The 24,264-nt window shown below is 40.0% G+C and overlaps 1 protein-coding gene and 1 long non-coding RNA gene across 2 annotated transcripts; both read left to right on the top strand.

Moving 5' to 3' along the window:
* The first annotated feature begins 11,398 nt into the window (after nt 1-11,398).
* On the top strand, nt 11,399-12,647 carry LOC125202405 (short-chain dehydrogenase reductase 2a-like). The gene is made up of 2 exons (XM_048100795.2): nt 11,399-11,526; nt 11,762-12,647. Exons 1-2 carry the CDS (start codon nt 11,441-11,443, stop codon nt 12,564-12,566), a joined length of 891 nt encoding a protein of 296 aa, XP_047956752.1. The 5' UTR covers nt 11,399-11,440; the 3' UTR covers nt 12,567-12,647.
* An 883-nt stretch (nt 12,648-13,530) lies between these two features.
* LOC125202671 (uncharacterized) lies at nt 13,531-17,007 on the top strand. The gene is made up of 3 exons (XR_007173147.2): nt 13,531-14,886; nt 15,851-15,915; nt 16,811-17,007. It is a non-coding gene; the product is annotated as an uncharacterized LOC125202671 (long non-coding RNA).
* The last annotated feature ends 7,257 nt before the right edge of the window (nt 17,008-24,264 follow it).

Here is a 24,264-nt window from a genome sequence, read left to right as displayed (position 1 = left end):
TATTTTATTTTTAATGAAATTTGGTTTTTTTTTAAATTGACGTTGTCTTTAATTTAAAAGTGAAAATACTGTTGTTATAGAAATGAGATGGGCTCTGGAATAGGCTGTCATTGCATGGAGATGGGCTTTAAGATGAGCTGTTGACACTCATTCTGAATGCCCTTAATACTTACTAGATTCAACTATAAAAATAGTAACAATGGAGTGAGTGTGTATTCGTAATTGTATGCATAGTCCTGGCCATTGAAATAATCATATTTGAAGTACTTTTGAAAATTTGTGATATTTATGCTATGACTATAATTTTTTCTTAAAGAGTACTCTATTCCATAAGAGCATCTCCAAGGGGAGAGGTAAATGAAGAGGTAAAGTCATATAATTACCATATTTACCTCTTTTCCATGAAAAATCATTCTCCAATGGGAGAGGTATTTGAGAAGGTATTATACATTTTTTCCCATTTCGAAGAGTTATCTTTACCTCTTCATTTGAAGAGGTAAAATCTTATTACTTATCATATTTGTCTTCTTTTCATGAAATATCATTCTCCAAGGGAAAAGGTATTTGAGAAGGTATTCCACTTTATGTCTTTTAATGGATTTTATACTATTATTTTATTTTTAAAAAAAATGGTTTACCTTCCTATATACCTTTTTCCATTGCAGTATGTTATTTTTTGGAAGGGTATATTCCACTTTATGAGAAGGTAAATAGATAATATTCCTCTTTCATTTACCTCTCATTGTTGGAGATGCTCTAACAGATGGCATACTTGGGGATTAGCACAAGATTTTAGGTGATGTTGTTTTGTGTGTTAGGTGGAGAGAGAAAATAGTATATTTATATTGACGTGAGAGAGAGCTTTTTTCTAAAAAAAGAAAATTGTGTATTTATATTGTCATTGTATTTATATTCGTTGGTCCTTGGGTGAGGGGAAGCTCAACTTCTGGGATGATGTATGGCTTGGGGCTAGCCCCATCCGGAATCAGTGCGTCCCGGGATACGATCCTCCTCAATCTCAGGCTGTTGCATCATACTGGCATGAGCATGCATGGGATGAGGATATGCTGCATGACTTGTCTTTCAGGTTCGGTGTACCTCTCGATACGATTGATCATATCAGAGCCACGCCGATCGAGGTGGGGGCGAAGGATATGAGGCGCTGGAGTCCGACTAGCCATGGCAGTTCTCTGTGACCCCCACCATCTCGATATTGCCGAAGGATGTGAGGCGCTGGATGTGAGCCTGAGAGAGCATCCGAACGAGATTGCCGAAGTTTGAGATTTTGGGGCTTATTTGGAATGAGGGGATGACCCCCACCATCTCGATATTCATTTGGAGGTTATTTATTTATTTATTTTAATCGAAAACGCCCATAGTGGGCGGGGGGTTTAGGCAGACCCCCAATCCGTAAATAAATCAAAATATTACGTTCCAAAACATGATCCCAGCCCAAAAGTGACTAGTATCTAAAGCAAGAACATGAAGGAGAAATAAATTGGGGCTCCCACAAGTCGGGATGCTCCAAGCTATCAACACTAAACTAGTAGCCAAATAAGCAAAAAGGAAGAAATAACCAAAGAACTATCAAACAGTCATAATCAGTCCACATCTCTGCGTCGAAAACGGAAGTTAGGATGCGCAGAGACAGAATCATAATATGTCATAGTAGGAGTCTGAACCCCCCTACCTGCAAGAAAGTCGGCAGCACGGTTTCTTTCCCTGTAGATGTGTGAGAATCGAACCTGCCGCTGAGATGTCATCCTCCGGATCAAAGCCATATGATGTCTAAAAACTGCAGAACCAGGCCGTCCAGATGTGAGTAAAGTAACCAGAGCCGCTGAATCAAGCTCTATCCAAATGTGTGTAGAGAACTCCATGTCCATCTCCAAACCGCCATCTCCAAACCTCGAATGAGAGCCATAGGCTCCGCCTCAAAGCTCGAAGATGCATCCAGCGGAGAACAGAAGGACCGCAGGAGTCCTCCATCAGTACCACGAACCAGTCCTCCAAAGTCGTTGATGAGAAGGCGCCATCTGTATTCAGCTTCACCCATGGGGCATTGGGGGGATGCCAAAGGACCATGATTTCAGCTTGAGCTGGAGGTTCATCATTGCGTTGTACCCTGTTCTTGCCTTCCAAACTCTAGCAATCTCGGTCTTGAAGGTTTCATGCCTTACCCACATGTTTTGAAATCTAAAAGCCGGTCTAATGGTTTGAACAGAGAACTGACATCGCACAAGCAAGGGGGCATGATCAGAGCTGAATCTCGCTAAGTGGGTCACCCTCGTCGTTGCAAACACCGATGTCCAATGTTCCCCAATCAGGATCCTATCCAGCCTCTCCCAGAGCCCTGCCCCATACCATGTAAACATCGGCCCATCAAACCCTAGGTCAATCAACTGGCAGTCAGCTATGGCATCCGCAAACTCCATCATATCTCTGTGTCTGTCTGTGTCGCTTCCCTATCTCTCTTCATTAGTCAGGAAGATGTTGAAGTCTCCTCCCACTAGCCACGGTCGTCCTTCCACAGCCAAGGAGATGTCCCCCAACTTTTCCCACAGCTCCTGTCTCGTCTCTCTCGTGTGTCTGCCATAAACAATCGAGATGTAGATCGGGAAGGGGTGACATGTAGGACCTGTCTCGAGTCGTCAACTACCTCCACCGTCCAATCCTCATGAGCTAAAATCCAGATATGACCGTTCACACACGAAGGTTCCTCCCCACTGCCGGTGCCGCCCGTTGGGGCTCAATCACAGCAGCAAATAAAATTTTGTGATCTCTAATCAAATTCTTCAGGTGCCTCCTGGTGCGGGCATTCGCCACACCCTGAGCGTTCCAGACTAGGAACTGGCTCGACATGAGGAAACAAATCAGGTAGGCCGCGAGGTGGAAATCCTCGCCTTCTTCATCGGAGCCTCAATCGCAGGGTGGTGATCCCCATTGCCGGCGATCTCCATAGGCGAGCCCCCATTGCTGGCGGCTCCATTCCGAATGCCCTTCGCCTTCTTGGCCTCGTGAATAATCTGAGCATCCGCGGTCCCGTCATGCAGGACATAGCCATGGCTGACTCATCATCAACCGGATCCTCGTCCTCCAAAATCTCAAATCTGTTGCTGTGCACATCTAGACCCAATTCGCCCTCTACATCAGAAGGCCCGCTGCGTCTGAAAGTGGGAGAGAAAGATCTCGTCCTACTCCGTGTCACCCCCCCATCATCCGTCTCAAACTCAGAACCCTCTGACTCTGTCACGGCACATCCCTCCATCTCCTTCAGCTGCCTCAAACGTCTTTTTTCTCTATATCGTTGTCTGCTCTCTGGGCTCCGTCTCTTCTTCTTCTCTCCCATCATAGGTGTGCATTGATCAACCATGCTCGATTGTTGGACCAAAACCGGCTCCCTGATCTGTAGACTGCCCGGGGGATGTAGTCTATCCTTCCCGCAGCAGTCTGAGTCCTCACCCTCTGCAGTTCCTTCTCCGTATTTCCGGGTATCGCAACTTGCTTCCCCTTATCCTTGTATTGCTCGGTCTCGACCGTGAGAGTGCCATTCTTGCCAACCCGGGTCCACTGTCCCCCCTGATCTCCTCTAGTCTCCGGCTGTCTGTGAGGGGTCGGTCTCTGGGGCTGACCCCCCCCCCTCCCCCCACCCCCCCCCCCCCCCCCCGCTCTGTTGTACCCACATTCTGTCTCTGCTCCTCATGCTGCCTCTGTCTCATAGGTGCCGGTCTGGAGAAGTCCTTCTTAGGGGGAGCCGGCCTCTTGCCAAAAGCATAACAGTGCTCCTCTAAATGACCCACATGCTTGCAGGCTGGGTAGTACTTCGAGATCGGGTCCCACTTCACTTGCAAAACAACATCCTTCCCTCCAATCCGGAGAATATACTTCTGTGGTGCTGGCTTTGATATATCTATTTCGATGCAAATGCGTGCATATGATAAACGTGCACGTGTGGCAGTGTAATTATCAATCAGAATCGGATTGCCAAATAGTTTACCAATGGAAAAGAGCATGGATTCATCAAATAAATGGATAGGCAAAGCATGTAAATTACACCACACAGCAGCAATGGGAGTTTCAAAAAAGAGATCAAAATCTGGGGTCCATTTAAACATTCTCATCGGGTGATGCTCAACAAACCACACATTCTTATTATTAGCCCCACACAAAATTTTCACATAATCTTCAGTTTCAGAAACGGTAATGAGGACATGCTTAGCATTAATAAAATTCCACTTCAGCATACCTTTCAATTTGAAACTGGATAGGGCCTTGCGAATCAAGTGGGGGGCTGGGATGGAGTGTGAGAATTTTCCAATCAAGGCGAGTCCCATGCGACCTGCAAGCTCAATATTTTCAGTATCAGGAATATGTAAACAAGGAATACCATCTTCCTGACTCGTAGATCCACGCTGCTTGATCCGTGAGGCATCTAATATTGTCGGTCCGGAGGCATTCTGTCCTCCCTTAACGATATCAGCCATGGAGATCGAAAAATGTGTGTTTCCTCCCTTAACAGATTCAGCCATGGAGCTCAGAGGTTGCACGGTTGAGGGGTTAGTTTTCGGTAGGGATGTAGATTCGGGTTCCTCCATGGACGTATCAAGAGGAATGGTAGGGATCTCCGTGATTCGTTTTGGGAAGGCTGTGGCAAGAGGGAAAGAAATGCGAGATTCGGGGTAAGGTTTGGAGGTATGGCGAGAGGCCATACGCTTGGCTTGGAATGAGAGGTGTATGGGTCGGTATTTGTAAGGATATGATCGAGGAAGACTCGACGAGGAAGAAGTTGGGGACGATTTTCGGTTAGGTAAAGTGTCGGAGGATTTTTTAGAAAGATTAGGATCAGCTATTTCAGACTGGGTAACGACATGCAAGACGTGCATGAAGGTCTTAGGATCAAGCTGAAAGGAGATATCACCTATTCCATGTAGCAGTTTCTTGTTTTGGTGTAAATCTGGATGTATCTCATCTTCCGCAGCTTTTGTTTTGTCATTCATCATCGATTCATTTAGCTCAATTTGTAGGGGCTGTGATTCAAAACAATCAAAGTCTCCGGCAGCATCAATGGATTCTTCGCGATTTATTTGGGATTCCATCTTCCTTTGGTCAAATAGAGTGACCAGAGTTGAGACATTTCCAGCCTTCATCTCCTCAATTTGAACGCTAAAACACTTGAGCCCTCCTTGGCCGGAATTTTTAATTGTCTCCACCGGAAATCCAGCAACCCCAGCCATCTCCGGAGCACCATCTCCTTCCTCCCCACCATGTGGATCCGCCATAGAGACCAGCGGAGCCCTAGCAGCACGCCAAACCCTTGCCGGAAAAACCGTCCGGCGACCAGCAACGACACGACAACGGCGACAGCAACCAGAAACGAAAAAACGACGACCAGACTCAAAAAAGACGACCAAAATAGAAATAAAAAGGGTAGAAAGCAAGAAAAAAACGCAAGGAATCCAATGAAACAAACTGGAACGAATTCCGACGGGTAGAACTCAAGTTATTGGCGATTTCTGCATGACAGAAACCGAAAACCTAGGGAGCGAATTTTTTATTTGTCATTTGGATTGAAAATGTTTTTCATTTGGAGGTTATTGTATGGTAGGTTGCCGGTGGATGAGAAGTTGCAGCGACGGGGTATTGAGTTAGCCTCTAGGTGTCAGCGTTGTCGGTCTTCCTATTTTGAGTCTTTTAGTCATGTCTTTCTTTCAAGTCAGTCGGCGATTTCTGTGTGGGAGTATTTCGATGACTGGTTCCCTTCCTCGCACACACCGATTCCCACGCGCACTGATATTGCACTTAGACTAGGTCACTGGCGGCTGTCCTCATTCTCTAGGGCTCCCGCCATGCATATTAGTTTTATAGTTCTTGTTTGATTGTTTGGTGTTTTTGGACAGAAAGGAACGGCTGTAAGCATCGCGGTCGTCCTTTCCATCATACTCATGTTATTTGGCAGGTCACTCATCACTTGCATACGTTTGTGCTGGACAACAAGATCACCCCGATTCACTGGAGGGGTTGCTCGACGTCGGTTGATTTCATGCCTTCATCTCCCAAACAATGTGTCCTGCGTTTCACTTATGGTCCTTTAGCATCCACCCAATGCCCCTTGGGTGAAGCTGAATACATATGGTGCTTTCTCTTCAGTAACATTGGAGGCGAGAGGGAGAGGATTGATTCGTGGTTCTGATGGAGGTCTTCTGCAGGCCTTCTGTTCTCCGGTGGATGCGTCTTCGAGCTTTTAGGCAGAGCTTATGGCTCTTATTCGAGGCTTGGAGATGGCCATGGAGTTTTCTACACACACATTTGGAAAGAGCTTGACTCAGTGGCTTTGGTTACTTTACTGTTATGTGAGCAGCCTGGTTCTGAGGATTTTAGACATCAGATGGCTTTGATCCGGAGAATGACTTCTCAGCGGCAGGTTCGATTCTCACACATCTACATAGAAGGAAACCGTGCTGCCGATTTCTTTGCAGGCAGGGGGTTCTTCCTTTATTTTGCCTAAACCCCTACTATGGCATATTATGATTTAATCTCTGCGCCTCGATACCTGAAGGCGCTTGTTCTCTTTATTTTAGTTCTTCCTTTTGTTCATTTGGTTCCTAATTTAGTTTTGATAATAACATGGAGTATCCCGGCTAGTGGGAACTTCAGTTTGTTTTCTCATGTTCTTGTTTTAGATTCTAGTCACTTTTGGGCTAGGATCATGTTTTGGAACGTTATATTTTGATTTTATTCACGGGTTGGGGGTCTGCCTAAATCTTCCGCCCACTATAGGTGCTTTTGATTAAAAAAAAAAAAACTAGAAAGGAAAGAGTGACATCTATTATGAGGAGGGAATATTTTTTTACTAACTACACTTTTTCCGTACTAAAAAATAGACAAGTTTGTAAATGACATATGGTGTAGTTAGTAAAGTAAGAGATGAAAAAAAATGTTAGTGGGTGAAGGGTCTACATTATAAATGATGTGTAAGATTGATTATTATTTGTTGAAAACTTTCTATATTTAGACTTGGTCTAATTTTGGAAGATATTACAAAATGATAAAACTAGTCCTTTTTTTTTAGCACGGATGGAGTATTATCTAATATTCAGTATTTTGTGATTTTGTTTCCGATCAATTTTTTTTTCCTTTAGTTTTTCTTAATTATAATTAAATATTTGAAGTGTTGATATTTTAATGGAAATGCGGATATCCCCTTGATTATTTTGTAAAAAAACTAGACTAACATAAAATTTAATAAAAATATGTCAGGTTCATTTTCTATCACAAAATATTAGCTCGTGAATTATTACATGAGTATATCTATTGACAATAATTTATTGTAACAAAATACTCTATCAAATTCTATGCAAAATGCACATCTCCACTGTATTTCTTTGATGTTTGAATGTTAGTATGAGATTAGGGATGTCATCGGGCCAGTCTCATAGATTTTGGATTAATTGGGGCTACAAGCTAATTAAAATATAATTTTATCGGGTATAAATATTAAAACACAATCCTAAATATCCGGGTTTTGGACCAGCTCAGGAGGCTAATGGCTTCTACCAATTAAATTAACATATAGTCAATTCTATATATAGTGGTGAAAATTTGTCATATTTATTGAATGCAATAACATAAATTATGATAATTTTGAGATATATGTTTAAATTTAAATTAAATACTAGTACTAATTTAAAATATGTATCAATAATATAAAATTTAAACATATCTAAAGAAATTTTAAAATATATTTTAGAAATAGAAAATTCTTTATATTTATTTGATTTTTAAAATTTATTTATCAATTATTATATCAATAAAAATCTAATATGTATGTATATTAAATACTTCCTATGTCCCATTACAAATGATACATTTCTCATTCAGCACGAGATTACATGTAGTGTTGTTTTGAGAATAAAGTAAATAGAATATAGTAAGAGAGAGAGAAAAAAATAGAGGGTGATGTTCTATATGTAGAAATGACACAACTATGAAGGAATTCCCGAAATGAAAAAACGACTCAACTATGAGAGAACGAGGGAGTATCATTTCAAGTGGAATGGAGGGAGTATAATATTCATGCGTCCTAGCCTAAAAGGCACGATCCTTTTGCGGTTCATTAAAGAAGAACAAATGATATTCGCGTTATGCTCTACTTAAAGTAGAAGTTTACATACCAAACCCCTTTAATGTTGGTGGCGGCGATTTCCGATGACTTCTAAAATTGCTATAAAAAGTATATAGAGAAATAGCGTGGTAAGTCAGGAGAAAAATTTGATTAAATCATATCGGTTGTATTTTACTTAATTTTTAGAAATTCGTGATTAATTATTAAGTTTAACTACCTATATACTTCAGAAATCTTGTTCATTTGAATTTTTGTGTCTATCTGTAAATTTAGCGTGATTAGCTCGAAAGGATTCGGTATCTAAAGTAGATCTTGATGGAATTAAGTTTAGTAATTAAGATTGAATAACTACATTAGATATAGCTGTAACCTGTAGGTGAGATGTCCCAGAAAATCCAGGCTGTAGAGATTTTGTGGAGGATTCTTGGTCTTAATCTAAATGCAAAAAAAAATTCCATCAAGATCATTCTCTATTTGCTTAAATGGAGGTAGTCATGATGAAGTCATTGTTTTCTGTAAGAAAGCTAGTTGATTAATTAATTATAATTACAGCTGACCACAAGAAGAATCAAGTACATTAGTTGTGTTAGATTAACACGGTATTCATTCTTTAATCCTTGCTTAACTGTTTGCATCTTTATTAGCAATAATGTTTAGGCTAATCCGATTCATAACGTGTACTACTCTACTAATTTACTAAACACTTGATTTGCGAGTTACGATAGATAGTCAAAATTATTACTCCCTCCGTCACACTCTAAGTGACATACTCCCTTCGTCCCACAAAGATTGCCTCACTTAGAGTGGGACGAGTTTTAAGAAATGTAATGAAAACTGAGTTAAAAAAGTTGATGAAATGTAGGTTCTACTTTTATATATTAGTTTAATAATAAAATATGAATATGAATGAGTTAGTGGAATATGAGATCCACTAGCAAAAATGTTAAAAAGTGAAATGGGATAAACTTTGTGGGACGGATGAAAATGGAAAAATGGAACAATCTTTGTGGGACGGAAGGAGTATTTTTCTTTGGAGATGTCTCACTCTAAATAACACATTTTTAAATATAGGAAAATCACTCCCCATTCGTTCTCACATTCTAACTTTATTCTCTCCACTTTACTCACAAACAATACTCCATCCGTTCCAAAGTAATAGAGTCATTTTGTCATTTTGATATGTTCCATAGTAATAGAGTCATTTCCCTTTTTAGTAAAAGTCAACATATTTTAGTAAAATATTCTCTATTTATTTAACTCACCTAACACAATTTTTCTTAATCTCCGTACTGAAAAGTTTCGCCTCCATTATTATACAACGGAGGGAGTATACATAAAATCCTAATTATGAATGCTCTACTTCTGCAGAGAGCGCTAAGTAAAACAAGAGAGAGCCTTTCCTTCAGGAATATTCCCAAGTGACTGTTGTAGTCCTTTCTTAACTTGAAACGAAATTGTTTAATTTTATATAAAAAAATACTCCAAAATAATTAGTGGAATACAAAATTTATTTTTAAGGTATTGGATTTGTAATGCAATATGACTATAAGAAAGTGATCAACAAATTTATCTTCAATAATTATATGGAGTACTATTAAAAAGTTGCAAAACCTAGAATATGATCTTAAGTGATCAACAAATTTATCTTAAACGACATGTTCAAATTTTTAACCTATCTCACCAATTTAACTTTTTATCATCCACAAGAAAAAGTAAAGTTCAGTTTTGGTTTTAAACGTAAGACCAAGATACAAATTTAATCCAAAACATTTAATTTTTAAAAAACAGGTCTATAACAAATGAAAATATCAATGAAGTAGTCCTATTTTTGTCGGTTCCGTCAAAAAAACTAACGATCAACGCTAATTGCACAGTGGCATGACCGTTAGTTTTTTTACAGAATCGTAAAAAAAGGACCACTTTGATAAAGTATTAATTTGTTATGGACCTGAAAAGTGAATGTTTTGGACAAAATAATTTTTCTCCATTTTATGAAAATAAGGTTATTTCCCTACCCGAGATATTTCACCAAAAGTGATTAAAATTGGTATAAAATATAAAAGTTATATACTTTTAAGATTATTTCCCTACCCGAGATACTTTCACCAAATATTGATTAAAATTGGTATAAAATCTAAAGTTATATACTTTTTAGTGAATGGATCGATAGAAAATTTCGGTATAGCCTTCAGAGCTGGAAGCGAAAACGAAAATCACTCAACATTATCTGTTTTTTGTTCACAGTTTCATGTCGACATTTAGTAGCAGATTTATATGCTACAATGCATTACTAAATTTTAGCAGTGGATTGAGTTTGTTGCGAAACTTTAGCGGAAAAAAACAATGCATTTAGCAGCGGAAAAACTCGGCTAGTAATTGAAGAGTTTTTTGTAGTAATGCTGTGTACTTTCGAAACTACTATTATCTGCTCGATCCATCCCTTATAATTTGTCATTATTTGACGTTTTAAAAAATGTAACAGAAAACGAGTTGAAAAATCAGTGGAATCTGAATCCTACTTTTATATACTTCCATCGTTCTAAAAAAGTATGAAGAATTTTCTTTTTAACCCGTCCTTGAAAAAGTATTACTATCATTCTAATTATAGAGAGTATATTCTCTCTAAATAGGTAGGACCCATTATCCACAAACAATATTTTAATTACATTTTTTTCTCTACCTCTCTGTTACTTTACCAATTATGTACTAAAACTCATGTCAAACTAAATGTTCATACTTTTCAGTGACGGAGATAATATTAGTTTTGTAATAAAACATGAGTAATAATGAGTTGGTGGAATAAAATGTCTAATACCAAAATAGTAAAAGTGAAACGTGACAAATTTTTTTGGACATAAATAAAAATAGAAATAAGTGATAAATTTTCGGGACAAAGTATTTGAATGTATCCATTTCTGAAAAAGACAAAATGAGTAATTAAATGAATGAAGCAGATATAGAGTTAGTCAAAGTTACAGTGGGATCTTGGAAACTGACCAGGGCAAGCCGAGATCCCTGTAAAGCTGGAGAGAGAATAGTCTTTAGGCACATGAACAGATGTGATTACAGTTGGATTTCTTCTAATATTATATCTATGTGCAATCCAAAAATATAAATAAAAATCAAGATTGAATGTGTGGTTTTCTATATAATTATTATATATACAAATTGTAGAAATAAGAACTTCAACTCGTCTAATAAAGGAGGATGTTGTCATTCAATTATTTAAAACTAGATATGCAGCAACTTCCCAAAATATTTCCCTATAAATTCCATTAATTTTTTCAGTTAGTCATTAAACTCCCTCTCTCACAAAATATGACAGCCCAAGTGATTCCGGAACTTGTGTTCTCCGGAACCCAATTTCATGGAATGGAATGTATTTCAATCCCCACCATTAGAAGGTATATACATTAATAAGTAGTTAGTTTCAAATTTGAGCTCAAACCACTATAACAACTTATTTGCTCAATATAGAAATTTTGGGTTCAATCCTAAAAACCAATTCGTAAAAGGGGAGCCTACGATACTTATATAGTGATTTCAGTTATCTTTATATACAGTTATATAGACTTATATAGTGATTTTAATTCACTTTGTACACATTTAACGATAATTAGTTGGTTCTTATATATGCAGATTAGAAGGAAAAGTTGCGATAATAACAGGCGGAGCCGGGGGCATCGGAGAGGCGACTGTTCGCCTTTTCGCGGCCCACGGCGCCAAAGTGATAATCGCGGACGTGGACGACATCCACGGGAAGTCGATTGCCGACTCGCTGCCAGCTCAGGCAACGTACGTCCACTGTGACCTGAGGTCGGAGATGGAAATCGAGACTCTAATAAACTTCACAGTCTCAAAACACGGCAAGATCGACATCCTTTTCAACAACGCGGGCATCCTCGGGGACCAGTCGAGGCACAAGAGCATCCTAGACTTCGACGCGGCGGAGTTCGACAGGATCATGACGGTGAACGTGAGGGGCACGGCGCTGGGGATGAAGCACGCGGCGCGCGCCATGATCCGAGGCGGGGGCCGTGGGGGGTGCGTGATCTCGACCGCGAGCGTGGCTGGGGTGATGGGAGGGATGGGGCCGCACGCGTACACGGCGTCGAAGCACGCGATCGTGGGGCTGACGAAGAACGCGGCGTGCGAGCTCGGGCGGTACGGGATCCGGGTGAACTGCATCTCGCCGTTCGGGGTGGCAACGAGGATGCTGGTGGAGGCGTGGCGGGAGGGATCGACAGAGGAGGAGGAGGTCATGAAGATGAAGATGGAGGAGTTTGTGAGATGTTTGGGGAATTTGAAGGGGGAAACGCTGAGGGCTAAGGATGTGGCGGAGGCGGCGCTGTTTTTGGCTAGTGATGAATCCAGGTATATTAGCGGACACAATCTCGTTGTGGACGGCGGAGTTACTACTTCTAAAAATTGTGTTAGCTTGTGACCCTCATTCATATTTTCTATGCAATGTATTTATGTAGAATGAGTTACCTATCTGATTAAACTTCTTTTTTATTTCTATTCACTAATTTTGTCTCCCTGCCATGTATACTACTCCCTCCTTTCCATAGTAACGGAGGCGTTTCTTTTCGGCACGGAGATTAAGAAAAAATGTGTTAGGTGAGTTAAGTAAAGGGAGAGTAAAGTAAAAAATGAAAAAAGATAGAGAGATGAAGAGAGAAAAAACTAGAGTAAAGTAGTGTGGAAAAATGTGTTGATTTAGACTAAAAAAAGAAATAGCTCTATTACTATGGAACGTACCAAAATGACAAAATGATTCTATTACTATGGAACGGAGCGAGTATTTATCTAAAGTGGGTTACCTATCTCATTAATCTTCTTTTTATTTCTATTCACTAATTTTGTGTAAATAATAATACTCCCCTCCCATTCAGGCGTACGCAGTATTTTGTACGTACTGGGGGTCCAAATTAGTATTTTCTTCGTTCACAAAAAAAATAGTTTCATTTTTCCATTTCTGTCCGTCCACCAAAATTAGTGTCATGCTAATTATGGAAAGTCATTCCTAATACTTTATTTATTATGAATTAAAACTCGTAACTTCCCCTAACGAGAATATTTATCACAGATGGGGGAGTATTAAAAATTATTGTGTATTTTAGTGTCAACGACGTCATAAACATTCCGACAAGAACATTATAGAGTTACGGGATAGATATGATGATGAGAGAAACAATTTAAGAATAAACAATATATATTAAAGACCCATTACTTCATAATCTTACAATAACAATATTTTCATAAATAAAAATTAAAAAAAGTTAGTACATAAAATTACTAACGTGAGAAAATTTAAAATATATTGGTGCACTTTTTATTAGTACTAAAAGTACCTGCAAGTATACATGGTGGATCTAGTATAGCTAAAGGTCAGTACTGGGTTGTCGCACACGAGGAATAAAATCACCGACTGAAGTGATAAAACCCAAATGTAGAATCCTCATAGCCTTGATCTTCACTTGATTCTATCTTTAACCTCTTGCGCAATGAAGAACTCTCTCAATTTTATGCTATAGAATTATGAGGCAAAAAGATGATGAAAGTAAGGTATGAATGAAGAGGTTTGAGGGGGTATTTTGTAACACCCCGAGTTTTCGTGTACAAATATTTGGAATATAAAAAAAATTTGGACGAAGAGACGATTGGATTCATTTTTGCTCTTATGAAGTTTGATTTAATCTTAAGTGAGAAGCTTAAGCTTTGGTTGGTTCTTACACTTACTTTATGGAATTAAAGTGCAAGAAATTTCAAATTGATGTGCTACAATAGTTGGAACAAGTAGAGAAAATATATATACTCCCTCCGTCCCAAGATAAGTGACCTACTTCTTTTGGGCACGGGATTTAAGAAATGGTATTTAAATAAGTTAAAGTGGAGAGAGTAAAGTATGAGAGAGGGAAAAGTAGAGGAGAGAAGAGAGAATCAAGTAGGTGGAAAATAAAGTAAGAAAGATGACTTTTTGCTAAAAATGAAAATAGGCCACTTATAGTGGGACACCCCAAAAAGGAATACAAGTCACTTATCTTGGGACGGAGGGAGTACTTCACAAAAGAAAGTTTACTATGGAGCTAAAAGAAGTAAAGTAACAAAAGTGAGGATTTGATAGATCTTTTTGAAAGGTTCTCCACATCATTCTTGGTCACCACTCCACCACTGCATGAGAGGTCAATTTGGAGCATCTACGGACAGCTCCTTTACAACTAGATCCCTCAATATTTCTCCTAAACCTGCAAAAAAGATATGCAATTTCCAAGAGTAGTAAGTTTTGATCTTAACAAATCAAATGGAATAAGCTTTTAGCATGATTCTGGTAGTAGTCACAAGCAGCCAAGTGCTCTCCCCAAGATTTTCACCAAAATGGAAATAAGATGAATACACCAAGGAGCATGAGCTCATCCCTCTAGCTCAAAAAGAAAAGAAATCAGATTCTCTTGCCTTGTCAAGAATTAGGAAATCAGCCAAGATTTGTCTTTCCCCAAACTTACACCAATAAGCAATGATACTTTTAGCCAAAGCTCAAAAGGAAAGAGAACCATTTAACTAAAAATAGGATGTACAGTTTCCCAAAGCCAGACACAAGCTGTCAAAATTTTGGCTATAAATACCAGCCCCTTCCCCACCCCCTTCCACGCAACATATCGATCCCAAACTTCACCACAAAGTATGAGGAGGCTAGCATGAGGAGCAAGGAATAACAACAAGCTTAAGATCAGCCACAATCATCAAGGTTTCACCAAGTCAAGGTAAAAACCCTCTGCTTTTGTTTCAAGACATCATGCTAGGCTCAAGAACATGAATTTAGGAACCTCACAACAGTATCAAGCTTTAATAATTAAAGGATCAACACTTTAGCCCCAACTACCAAGCTCATTCCAGTAAGTGAAACACATAATTTTCAAGAACCCCAACTAGATGATGGGAGTTAGAGGGCTTAGCTTAGCGCGATCGAATGACGACGGAGCTCCGGAGAGCTGACCGGAGCGGCGGCGCTGCTGGAGCAGCAGCGCGAGGCAGTGGCGGCTGGTGCTGGTGCCGCCGAGTGAAGAGAGAGAGGGGGAGAGAGCTGGACGGAGATGGGCGGTTGACAGCGATTCTGCCGAGGAGGAGAAACGCCGCCGGAGGAGGAGGCGGAGGACGGCGACCACTGTGCCTGTGGCGTCGTTTTGGAGTAGGATTTGCAGAGTTAGGGCAAGAGAAATTTGGGAGAGAAATTAGTCTCAGATTTAAGAATTTTGATTTAAGTTGAGAAGTGAGGCACTTGGGAGATTAGAATTCATTTCTCTGACCTGGGAATTGGGTTGAGAAAAGGGAATTAAGAATCATTTTTATTCCCTACCGTTAAAGTGAGAAAAGCAAGGTCATGTTTGGGCTGGTCCACTTTGATTTGTTAACCTGGCCGTAAGAGTAGCAAGAGATTAATTTATTTGAACTCCCAATCTTGGACAAGAATTGATTTTATTTAAGGAAGTTGGGCCTCTTGAGAAATAATTTGAGGAATTTACATTGGGCCGAGTTCTTAGAAAAGGATAAGAGCAGTTGGGCCGGATGGAAATAATTTACGAAGGAGATTGGGCTGAAATTAATTTGTTCTTATGCTAGATTTCTAATTAAGTTTTTAGGCCAAGATTTCTTTGGGGCATGCATTCTAGTTAAAAGTTTAAGAATTTTTTAAAAATCTTGTTAGTAAATTGTGTTGTTTTCAAAAAGGTTATCTCCGTGAGTTAAGGGTGGAGTCAGGAAAAATTCAAGTTAAGGAGCTTTAAGCGAACGAGGTGGGCTTTCGAACTAAAGTGTTTTAGCGAGCTTTCAGTTTAAAGTATGTTTGCAGTTTTTATGAAAAGTATTTGGTGCACTTTCTATTTAAGATATGATATTGAGTGCGAGTTTGCTATTTAATGTGCAGTCTTATGAAGAGTGCTATTTGCATAAAGTGAAAGTGATGTTATTTATGTTATGTGACAGTGTGTGTTACTTAACGAGTGCTTATGAACTGTTAGCCTTGGTTGATATTTGTGTTTGGCTTTGACCGAGAGAAATGAGTTTGGTTCCAAATATGTTTACGAGGAAAAGGAAGTTTTGAAAGGTATGAGTTCGGCTTGACCGATAGAAATGAGTTTTGTTCCAAATATGCTTACGAGGAAAAAGAAGTTTTGAAAGTATGTGTTCGGCATTTGATACAATATAAGTTAAAGTTAAAGTATGTGCTTATGAACTGTCAAGCAATGTTTTGTTTTGATCTTTGCCTATCTGATTGACTAGCAAAGGCGATCTCGCTACTAGACCAGGAGTTTCAATTTTGTGAATTCGGGTTTGTATGTGGGATGAGCCCATACATTCCGTTTCACCAGGAGTAAGTGAATTTGGGTTTGTAAGTGGGATAAGCCCATACATTCCGGTTCACCAGGAGTTTCGTGAATTCTGTTGGCTAGGAGTTTAGTGGGCTTGCGTTCCCTAGGAGTTAGTCAGATACGGCAAATGTTTCAGGAAAATAGATCGACAGATCGATTTTGATAAAGGAAAATGTTTTAGTGTTCTCAGACCTTTCTTAAAACCCCGAATTCACTCAAGTACGGCTTGACAGAACCCGTTTTTATGAAAATATAATTCGGCACGTGTCCATTGAGTACACCAAGTACTCAGCCCTGCATATGTTTTAAAAATGCACAGGTTGAGCAGTGATGAAGGCGGGCGGTGTTGAGCATAAACGATGAAGATCCTTCGATAGAATAGTACTTGGATGCATCGTGTCTCCACACATGATGTCATCTGCTCCTGACTCTTCCGCTGCAATGTAAGAGTCGAGATTTCATTCTCTTGTACCATGCACTCTGATTTATATATATTTCAAGTTATTTTCAGTTCGAGTTCAGTTGTGCCACAGTTTTCCCCTTTCTTCCCCGCTTCTTTCATCCTCCCCTAGTCGCGATCAACTAGGCTTTCTATCCTTAGAAAGCTCGGTCGTGACATATTTATAGGGAATGGTTCGAATCATATGGGTAGAAGGAAAAAGGTGGCTAATTTTGGTAAAATCTGGAGAGAAAATTGGTCAACTCGTGCGCCGCGTTTTAGCAGCGGACCGCTGCACCTTGGCCAGCGGTCGTTGCGCGTTGTCCGTAGCTTCTGCCATTTTGGGTAGCGGTCGCTGCAAATTAGTCCAGTAGCTTCAGGAACTTCTCGAGCGGTCGCTACGCACTCCCCAACGGTCGCTGGGCGTTTTTAGATTTTTAGCACAACTTTCTCCGGAGCGGGCCGCTATAGGTGTAGCGGTCGCTACGCATGATGCAGCTTACCGCTGGACAGCTTGAACGCTCCAGACTTCCAACTTTGACCTTTTCTTGTCTTTTCGGCTCAAATATGCACAATTCTCACAAAACCTGTCAAAATACCAAAATAGATAATATACGCAAAATATAGACATGAATTACGATTTAGACATCAAAAACTGACCAAATAAAGGTCTTTAAACAGTGCAAAATCTGAGCATATCATATATAAATAAATAAATTAATAGCTAATGAATTAACTATGGAATCATAAATATAAATTGACTAAAGAAATGAAGTAGCATAAGAAAAATTTATTGAAAAAGCACCCAATCAAAAAGTTCCGTGGAGGATCAATTAATCCCTTACTTTACTAGAGAGAGCAGGCAGATCCACTAACCAAATGAGCTAAATAGAGGATTTTATAATACTCCATCCGTCTCATAATAGATGTCACACTTTCCTTTTTAGTTTGTCCCATAAAAAATGTCACATTTTCTTTTTTGGAATAAGTTCTCTCTCACATTAAAATAAATATACTATCTTCTCTCTCCACCTAACACACAAAACAACTTTTTTTTTTTTTATCAAAATACGCCCATCATGGGCGGGCCCAAACCCGTGAATAAATCAAAATATAATGTTCCAAAACATGATACTAGCCCAAAAGTGACTAGTATCGGAAAACAAGAACATGAACAGAGAAACAAACTGAAGTTCCCACAGGTCAGGATGCTCCAAGCTATCAAGAACTAAATTATGAACCAGATAAACAAAAGGAAGAAATAAGCTAAGCAGAACTATCAAAAGGACATAATCAAACCACATCTCTACGTCGGAAACGAAAGTTAGGATATCCCAACTGGTCCATCCTAACAAGCGCCTTCAGGTATCGAGGCGCAGAGATTGAATCATAATATGTCATAGTAGGGGTCTGAACCCCCCTACTTGCAAGAAAATCTGCAGCACGGTTTCCTTCCCCATAGACGTGTGAGAATCGAACCTGTCGTTGAGAAGTCATCGTACGGATCAGAGCCATATAATGTCTAAAATCCACAGAACCAAGCTGTCCAAATGACAGTAAAGTAACCAGAGCCGCTGAGTCAAGTTCTATCCAGATGTGTGTAGTTTTGGCTATCTCCAAGCCTCGGATAAGAGCCATAAGCTCCGCCTCAAAGCTTGACGATGCATCCACTGGAGAACAGAAGGCCCGCAGAAGACCTCCATCAGTACCACGAACAAGTCTTCCCTCTCCCGCCTCCAATGTCACCGAAGAGAAGGCACTATCTGTATTTAGCTTCACCCAAGGGGCATCAGGTGGATGCCATGGACCATGAGTAAACGCAGAACACGCCCTCTTCTCCCAGACAACGTGTTCTGCGTTCACTTATGGTCCTATGGCATCCACCCGATGCCCCTTGGGTGAAGCTGAATACAGATGGTGCCTTCTCTTCGGCGATATTGGAGGCGGGGGAGAGAGAGGACTTGTTTGTGGCACTGATGGAGGTCTTCTGCGAGTCGTCTGTTCTGTAGTGGATGCATCGTCAAGCTTTGAGGCGGAGCTTATGGCTCTTATCCGAGGCCTGGAGATGGCCGTGGAGTTTTCTACACACATCTAGATAGAGCTTGACTCAGCGGCTCTGGTTACTTAATTGACATCTAGACAACCTGGTTCTGCGGAGTTTAGACATCATATGGCTCTGATCCGTAGGATGACTTCTCAATGGCAGGTTCGATTCTCACACATCTACAGAGAAGGAAACCGTGCTACCGATTTTCTTGCAGGTAGGGGGGTTCAGTGTAACGCCCCACTTTTTCAAACCCTAATTTTCGGGTTATAAAATTTTTGCATTAAATGCCTTAAATGCTATGATATGTGAATTATTTGATGAGTGATTAATTGCATAGTGTCTTTGTGACCTAATTGCGTATGAGAATGGAGATTGGGTTGAATAGTCAACTTGTTGAAATGTTGACGTGGCTATTGAATAGTCAAAGATGTGGAAAAATGATGTGGCCGTTGAAAGGTCAATGCGATGAGAAAAAAAGTGAAAGTGAAAAGATGATGATTTTGAATATGTGAATATTTGATGCGGAGTAAGATAATTGTGGGAGAATTATATATTTCCGAAGGGATGAGTGAGAAAAATAATAGGAGCATTTATTTAAAACATGTGGAATTTTCGGCCACTACTATTATTGGAGGAGAAATAGTATTATTCTTGGATTTAATTATTTGTTTGGGATAACTATCCAAATTAAATCCAAAGTCCGGATATACCTAATTTATTTTATAAATTTTCGGCCCTCATGGTTAGAAATAAAGGGATTTTCGAAAATCCCTATTTTGTGGAGGAAGGGATTATTGATATTATTTTTATTTGATCCCTTATCTATTCTATTCCATGAATAAAAATAAATATGCTAAAATATCCTAGCATATCTTGATATATCTACCATATCTTGCCATATCCTAATTAAATTAGGATTTGAATTTATTCCTTGTTGGAAGAAGGAAATACACGCCTACTTCTATATTAAATTGGGGAGTATTTTATTTTATTCTTGCTCCGTGATATATTATTCTGCTCCGTGAAATATCCAAATTAAATCACAGGCTATTTATTTAAGCCTAAATTTCGAAATCCTCTTTATTCTCAACAATTTTCAACGCCACTTCCTCAAATCTCTCCATTATCTCTACCATATCTTCCAAATATTTATTTATTTAATTATTTGGATATTATTATATGGCACTCTATAAATAAGAGAAGAGATCAAACCCTAGAAGTCACAAAAACCGGCGCCTCCCACTCCTCATAATTTTCGAAATTCTCTCCCCACTCTCTCCAAGTTTTCTTCAAGTTTTCTTCAAGATTTCTTCATCAATTGAGAAGAATTCAAGTGAAATTCAAGAGATTATTGAAGAATCAAGACTAACTCCTTGTTTCTACCGTTCGTTCTTTTGGAAAAGGTACTTTAATTATTGATCTTCTCTTCTTCTACCGATTAAACGGTATTCTTCAATCCACATGCATCTAGAACGAGCGAAAGGGGTTTTAATCGGTGAATTTTGGGGATACACGGATGTGTGTGAAAACGTGTGTGTGTGCGTGATCGTGTGTGTGTGTGTGCATGCCTCGATCGGCGTGCACATGTGTGGTGATCGTGTGCATGTGTTGTGTGTGTGGAACACTCATGTGTGATACGAATTATTGGTGATTTTGGAGTTATTATTTGAATAAAAATGGTATGTTAATCATACTTTGATTGTGATTGATGATTTTGAAAATAATCGATGGGAAAAAGGGAAACGTGAGATCATGCATAATACTGAAATCCATGATTGAAACTGATTTGTGATACGCCTAATTTAAAGGTGATACTTCGCGCTCTCAGCGTGATAAACGAGGAGAAGAGAACTCTATCGAGCTAAACCTACGAGGTGGGCTTTCTTTTAAAATAAGGACATTGTCCTAAAATGATATTGATGAGAATGAAAGATGTGTTATCATGCCTTGATTTGTTTTGTCGTGCCTATCCCTCGTGGCTATGCCACTATTGATTTAATCGAATTCGGATCCTCGTAGAGCCGCAAACTCTACTTGGGTTAGTGTACACCAATGTTAGACCGAGTGCTGGCGTACGGGTCGGCCGGTCTAGTGACCTGGATTGCGGCCGCATTCCTTGTCATGTAGAATGAGGATATGGTAAACGTCTATGAGAAAAATGGTTGCGCGACCGTGATATTTGAGAAAGAAGATATTTTGGTGCCTCGGGTCTTTCTAAAGTTAAAACCCCGATGGACACTTGAAAATGGCATGATAACTCTATTTGTGATAAAACTGTTTTCGGCAATGAGCCCATTGAGTATGTTTATCGTACTCAGCCCTGCATGTGTTTTCCTTATGTGCAGGTTGAGTGGAAACGAGCGGGCGGCGGTGTTGAGTAGAGAATAATAAAATGATCTATTGGTACTTAAGGTGTCGTTGTGTCCTCATACATAGCCTCACTTCTTTCTTGGTCGCTTCCGCTATGCTATGCTATTTTTATGAAAACTTATGATCTTTTGATTGGGATGAATACTTTTATTTCGTGGGTATATTTTGGATATGGAACACTTGGAAATATTTTGGAACCTTTGCTACCTTGGAGCATTTATGGTGATAGCCTTTTTATTAGTTTTCTTTGCTAAAGCATAAATTCTTTTCCTATTAAATTGTTCATTAAATGCTTTGGTGAAAATCTCTTTTCAAATGGAACCCTAGCCTATGATCTTTGATGCATTTAAGTCCGTTTAGTTAACGATCGCCGCATTTATTATACCCTAGATGGGCGGGTCGTTACAGTTGGTATCAGAGCCTCAGTTCTTTTCGCTCTGGACCCAAGAGTCTTGTTGAATAAAAAAATTTGAAAGTTGTATAAATTGATTAATGGATAACCGTCGAAGACTCAACACCGCAACTCGTCTCCGCTCAACTACGATGAATGAGGTAACAAGTATCTCTTGAATATTGATTTGAATATATGAAATATTGGAAGTTGAAGCGAATGGGAGATTGTTGTGATATTTGGAAAATTGTGATGATTATGCAAGCATGCGAAATTGCTATCTGTGATTATGCGAAATAAATGTTGCTATGCAAGTGATTATATGTTGAGACTGTTATGAGTTGAACAATAAAACTCTATGACAATTCTATGTGATTGTGATTTGCGTGAAATGTGATGAACGACATCTATGAGAATGAACTTGAGCATGCCGCTATACATAGTTGTAAGTCGTGCCGTGAATGGAAATTTTGTGATAATATCGAACTTGGAGGCATCAAACACCGAATACGAGGCGATCGACTTACGAGAACGAATTGCGAAGAGTTGAAACGCGAAAATATATATATACATATGCACACCTTTTGGCACGGAAAGAAAATTCCGTTATTTCTTGATATGATATTATCTTCACACCTTCGTCGTTCGACGCATACACATAAATATATATATCCATCGTACTCTCAGCATCAGTTGAAATCTTATACACTATTGATATTTTCTTCGATCCTTGTTCTGATGCTGAGATTTCTTTTGTAGATGCCTAATCATTATTACGCACCGATGCGCGATCGTTACGCAAAGAACAAGGTTTTCCCTGTTGAAACCTATCAAGAGTTTGAGTGGGATGGAAAGTCCTTTCTCCTAACCTACGTCACCGAATTCTACGATCGTTGGATGGATGCATACGCGTATGGAGGAGTTACCCATCACGCGGGGATCTCGAGATTGATCCACACTCTGCCGAGTCCTTGGAGCAAATGGACTGCCCAAGCTGCATTGCCATATACGTGGTTCAGTCCGCCGGAGTACAAGCCTCGAGGCGATATAATCGGCTTGATTGGAGTGCTACTCCCAGCCATGGCAATTGCGAGGGATGGACCGCCGCTTAGTCCCCCAGCGCACAAGTATCCGCCGGGACAAGCCCGCCGATGGAGGTATCGTCGCGATAAGGAGCCGCATGTTGATCGTGTTCCCAATAGGCCAAGGCTTAAGGCCAATGTGGCTCATCCTTTGGTTATCCATGGAAACGTGGAGGATATGCGTGCGATAACTCCGCCGCCGCCAGATGTTGGTGAATATGGCGAGAATGAGGGACCGGACGAGGAAGGACCCGCTTTGGAAATGGATGAGGATGATGACCCCGAGGAGGATATGAACGACATCGATTAGGATTGATAGTCGTGGAACATTTGTTTTGGCTTCCCCCATGTTTTTGGATTGATTTGCTACCTTATGATTTTTGCTACTCTTTCGTTTTTCTGCTGCTTTTGATACTAAGACCTCTTGGAGGCAACGTTTTTTTTTTATATATGCCATGGGGAGATATTTATTTTTGATTCAATGGATTGCTTTTCGTACATGGTACAAATTACCTATCACTATGTTATCATGCCATCACATCATGCCTCTTATCGCACCACCATTTTTGAATACCTTATGGCGCCTTGTAATCGCCACTTGAAATTGTACAACTGCTTCTTAAGTGCAATTGCCTTGATGATATGGAAACATTGATCTTTGATAACCTTGACGCAGCCAATTTTTGGTAACCATGTTGATTGACACTACTCTTTGCAATCCGTCTGCGTGACGAACTTTGATGTCTTGTGCATGGCCATATACTCTAAAACAAATTGACCCATGAACCTTGTTATTTCAACTATACCATGTGACTATTGTTAGAATCATGGGAATAATTCGTGTGTTGATAAATCAGAATACCGCCAAGACGTCGTGACCGTCAACCGACACCTCCACCTTCAAGTGAGGAGAGTGTGACACAGTCGATTCCGACACCGCCGCCTCCCCCACCCCCGGTTGATAGGGAAGTAGTGAAGCTGTTCTTGGAACAGAAACCGCCCGTGTTCGATGGACTTGGAGAACCGGCCAAAGCCGAATCTTGGATCCGCGCGATAGAGCGTATCTTCGCAATTTTGGGATGCAATGATAGGGAACGGATGAGTTGCGTTACTCATCAGCTAACCGAGGCAGCCGACTTCTGGTGGGATACAAGAATAAAGACCTTGACACAAGGTCAAGTGGGAGCAATGACGTGGGACGATTTCAAGACCGAGCTATACAACAAGTATGTGCCGAAAAGCTACCGGAAAGCGAAGGCATCCGAGTTCAACAATCTGACGCAAGGACGCATGACAGTGACAGAGTATGATCGAGCGCTCAACAGCATGACCCGATACGCCCCTGAACAAGTCGACACAGACGAGAAGCTGTCGGACAAGTTCCGCGAGGGACTAAGGTCCGAGATAAAGATGTCGTTGGCCAGTCGAGGGAGACTCACATACG

This window comes from Salvia hispanica, chromosome 2 (genome assembly GCF_029641045.1).
Source record: "Salvia hispanica isolate PSC_SH4W2 chromosome 2, Shi_PSC_v1, whole genome shotgun sequence".
NCBI lineage: Eukaryota > Viridiplantae > Streptophyta > Magnoliopsida > Lamiales > Lamiaceae > Salvia > Salvia hispanica.
The sequence above is the reverse complement of the archived record's forward strand: the minus strand, read 5'-3'. Positions and strand labels throughout refer to the sequence as shown.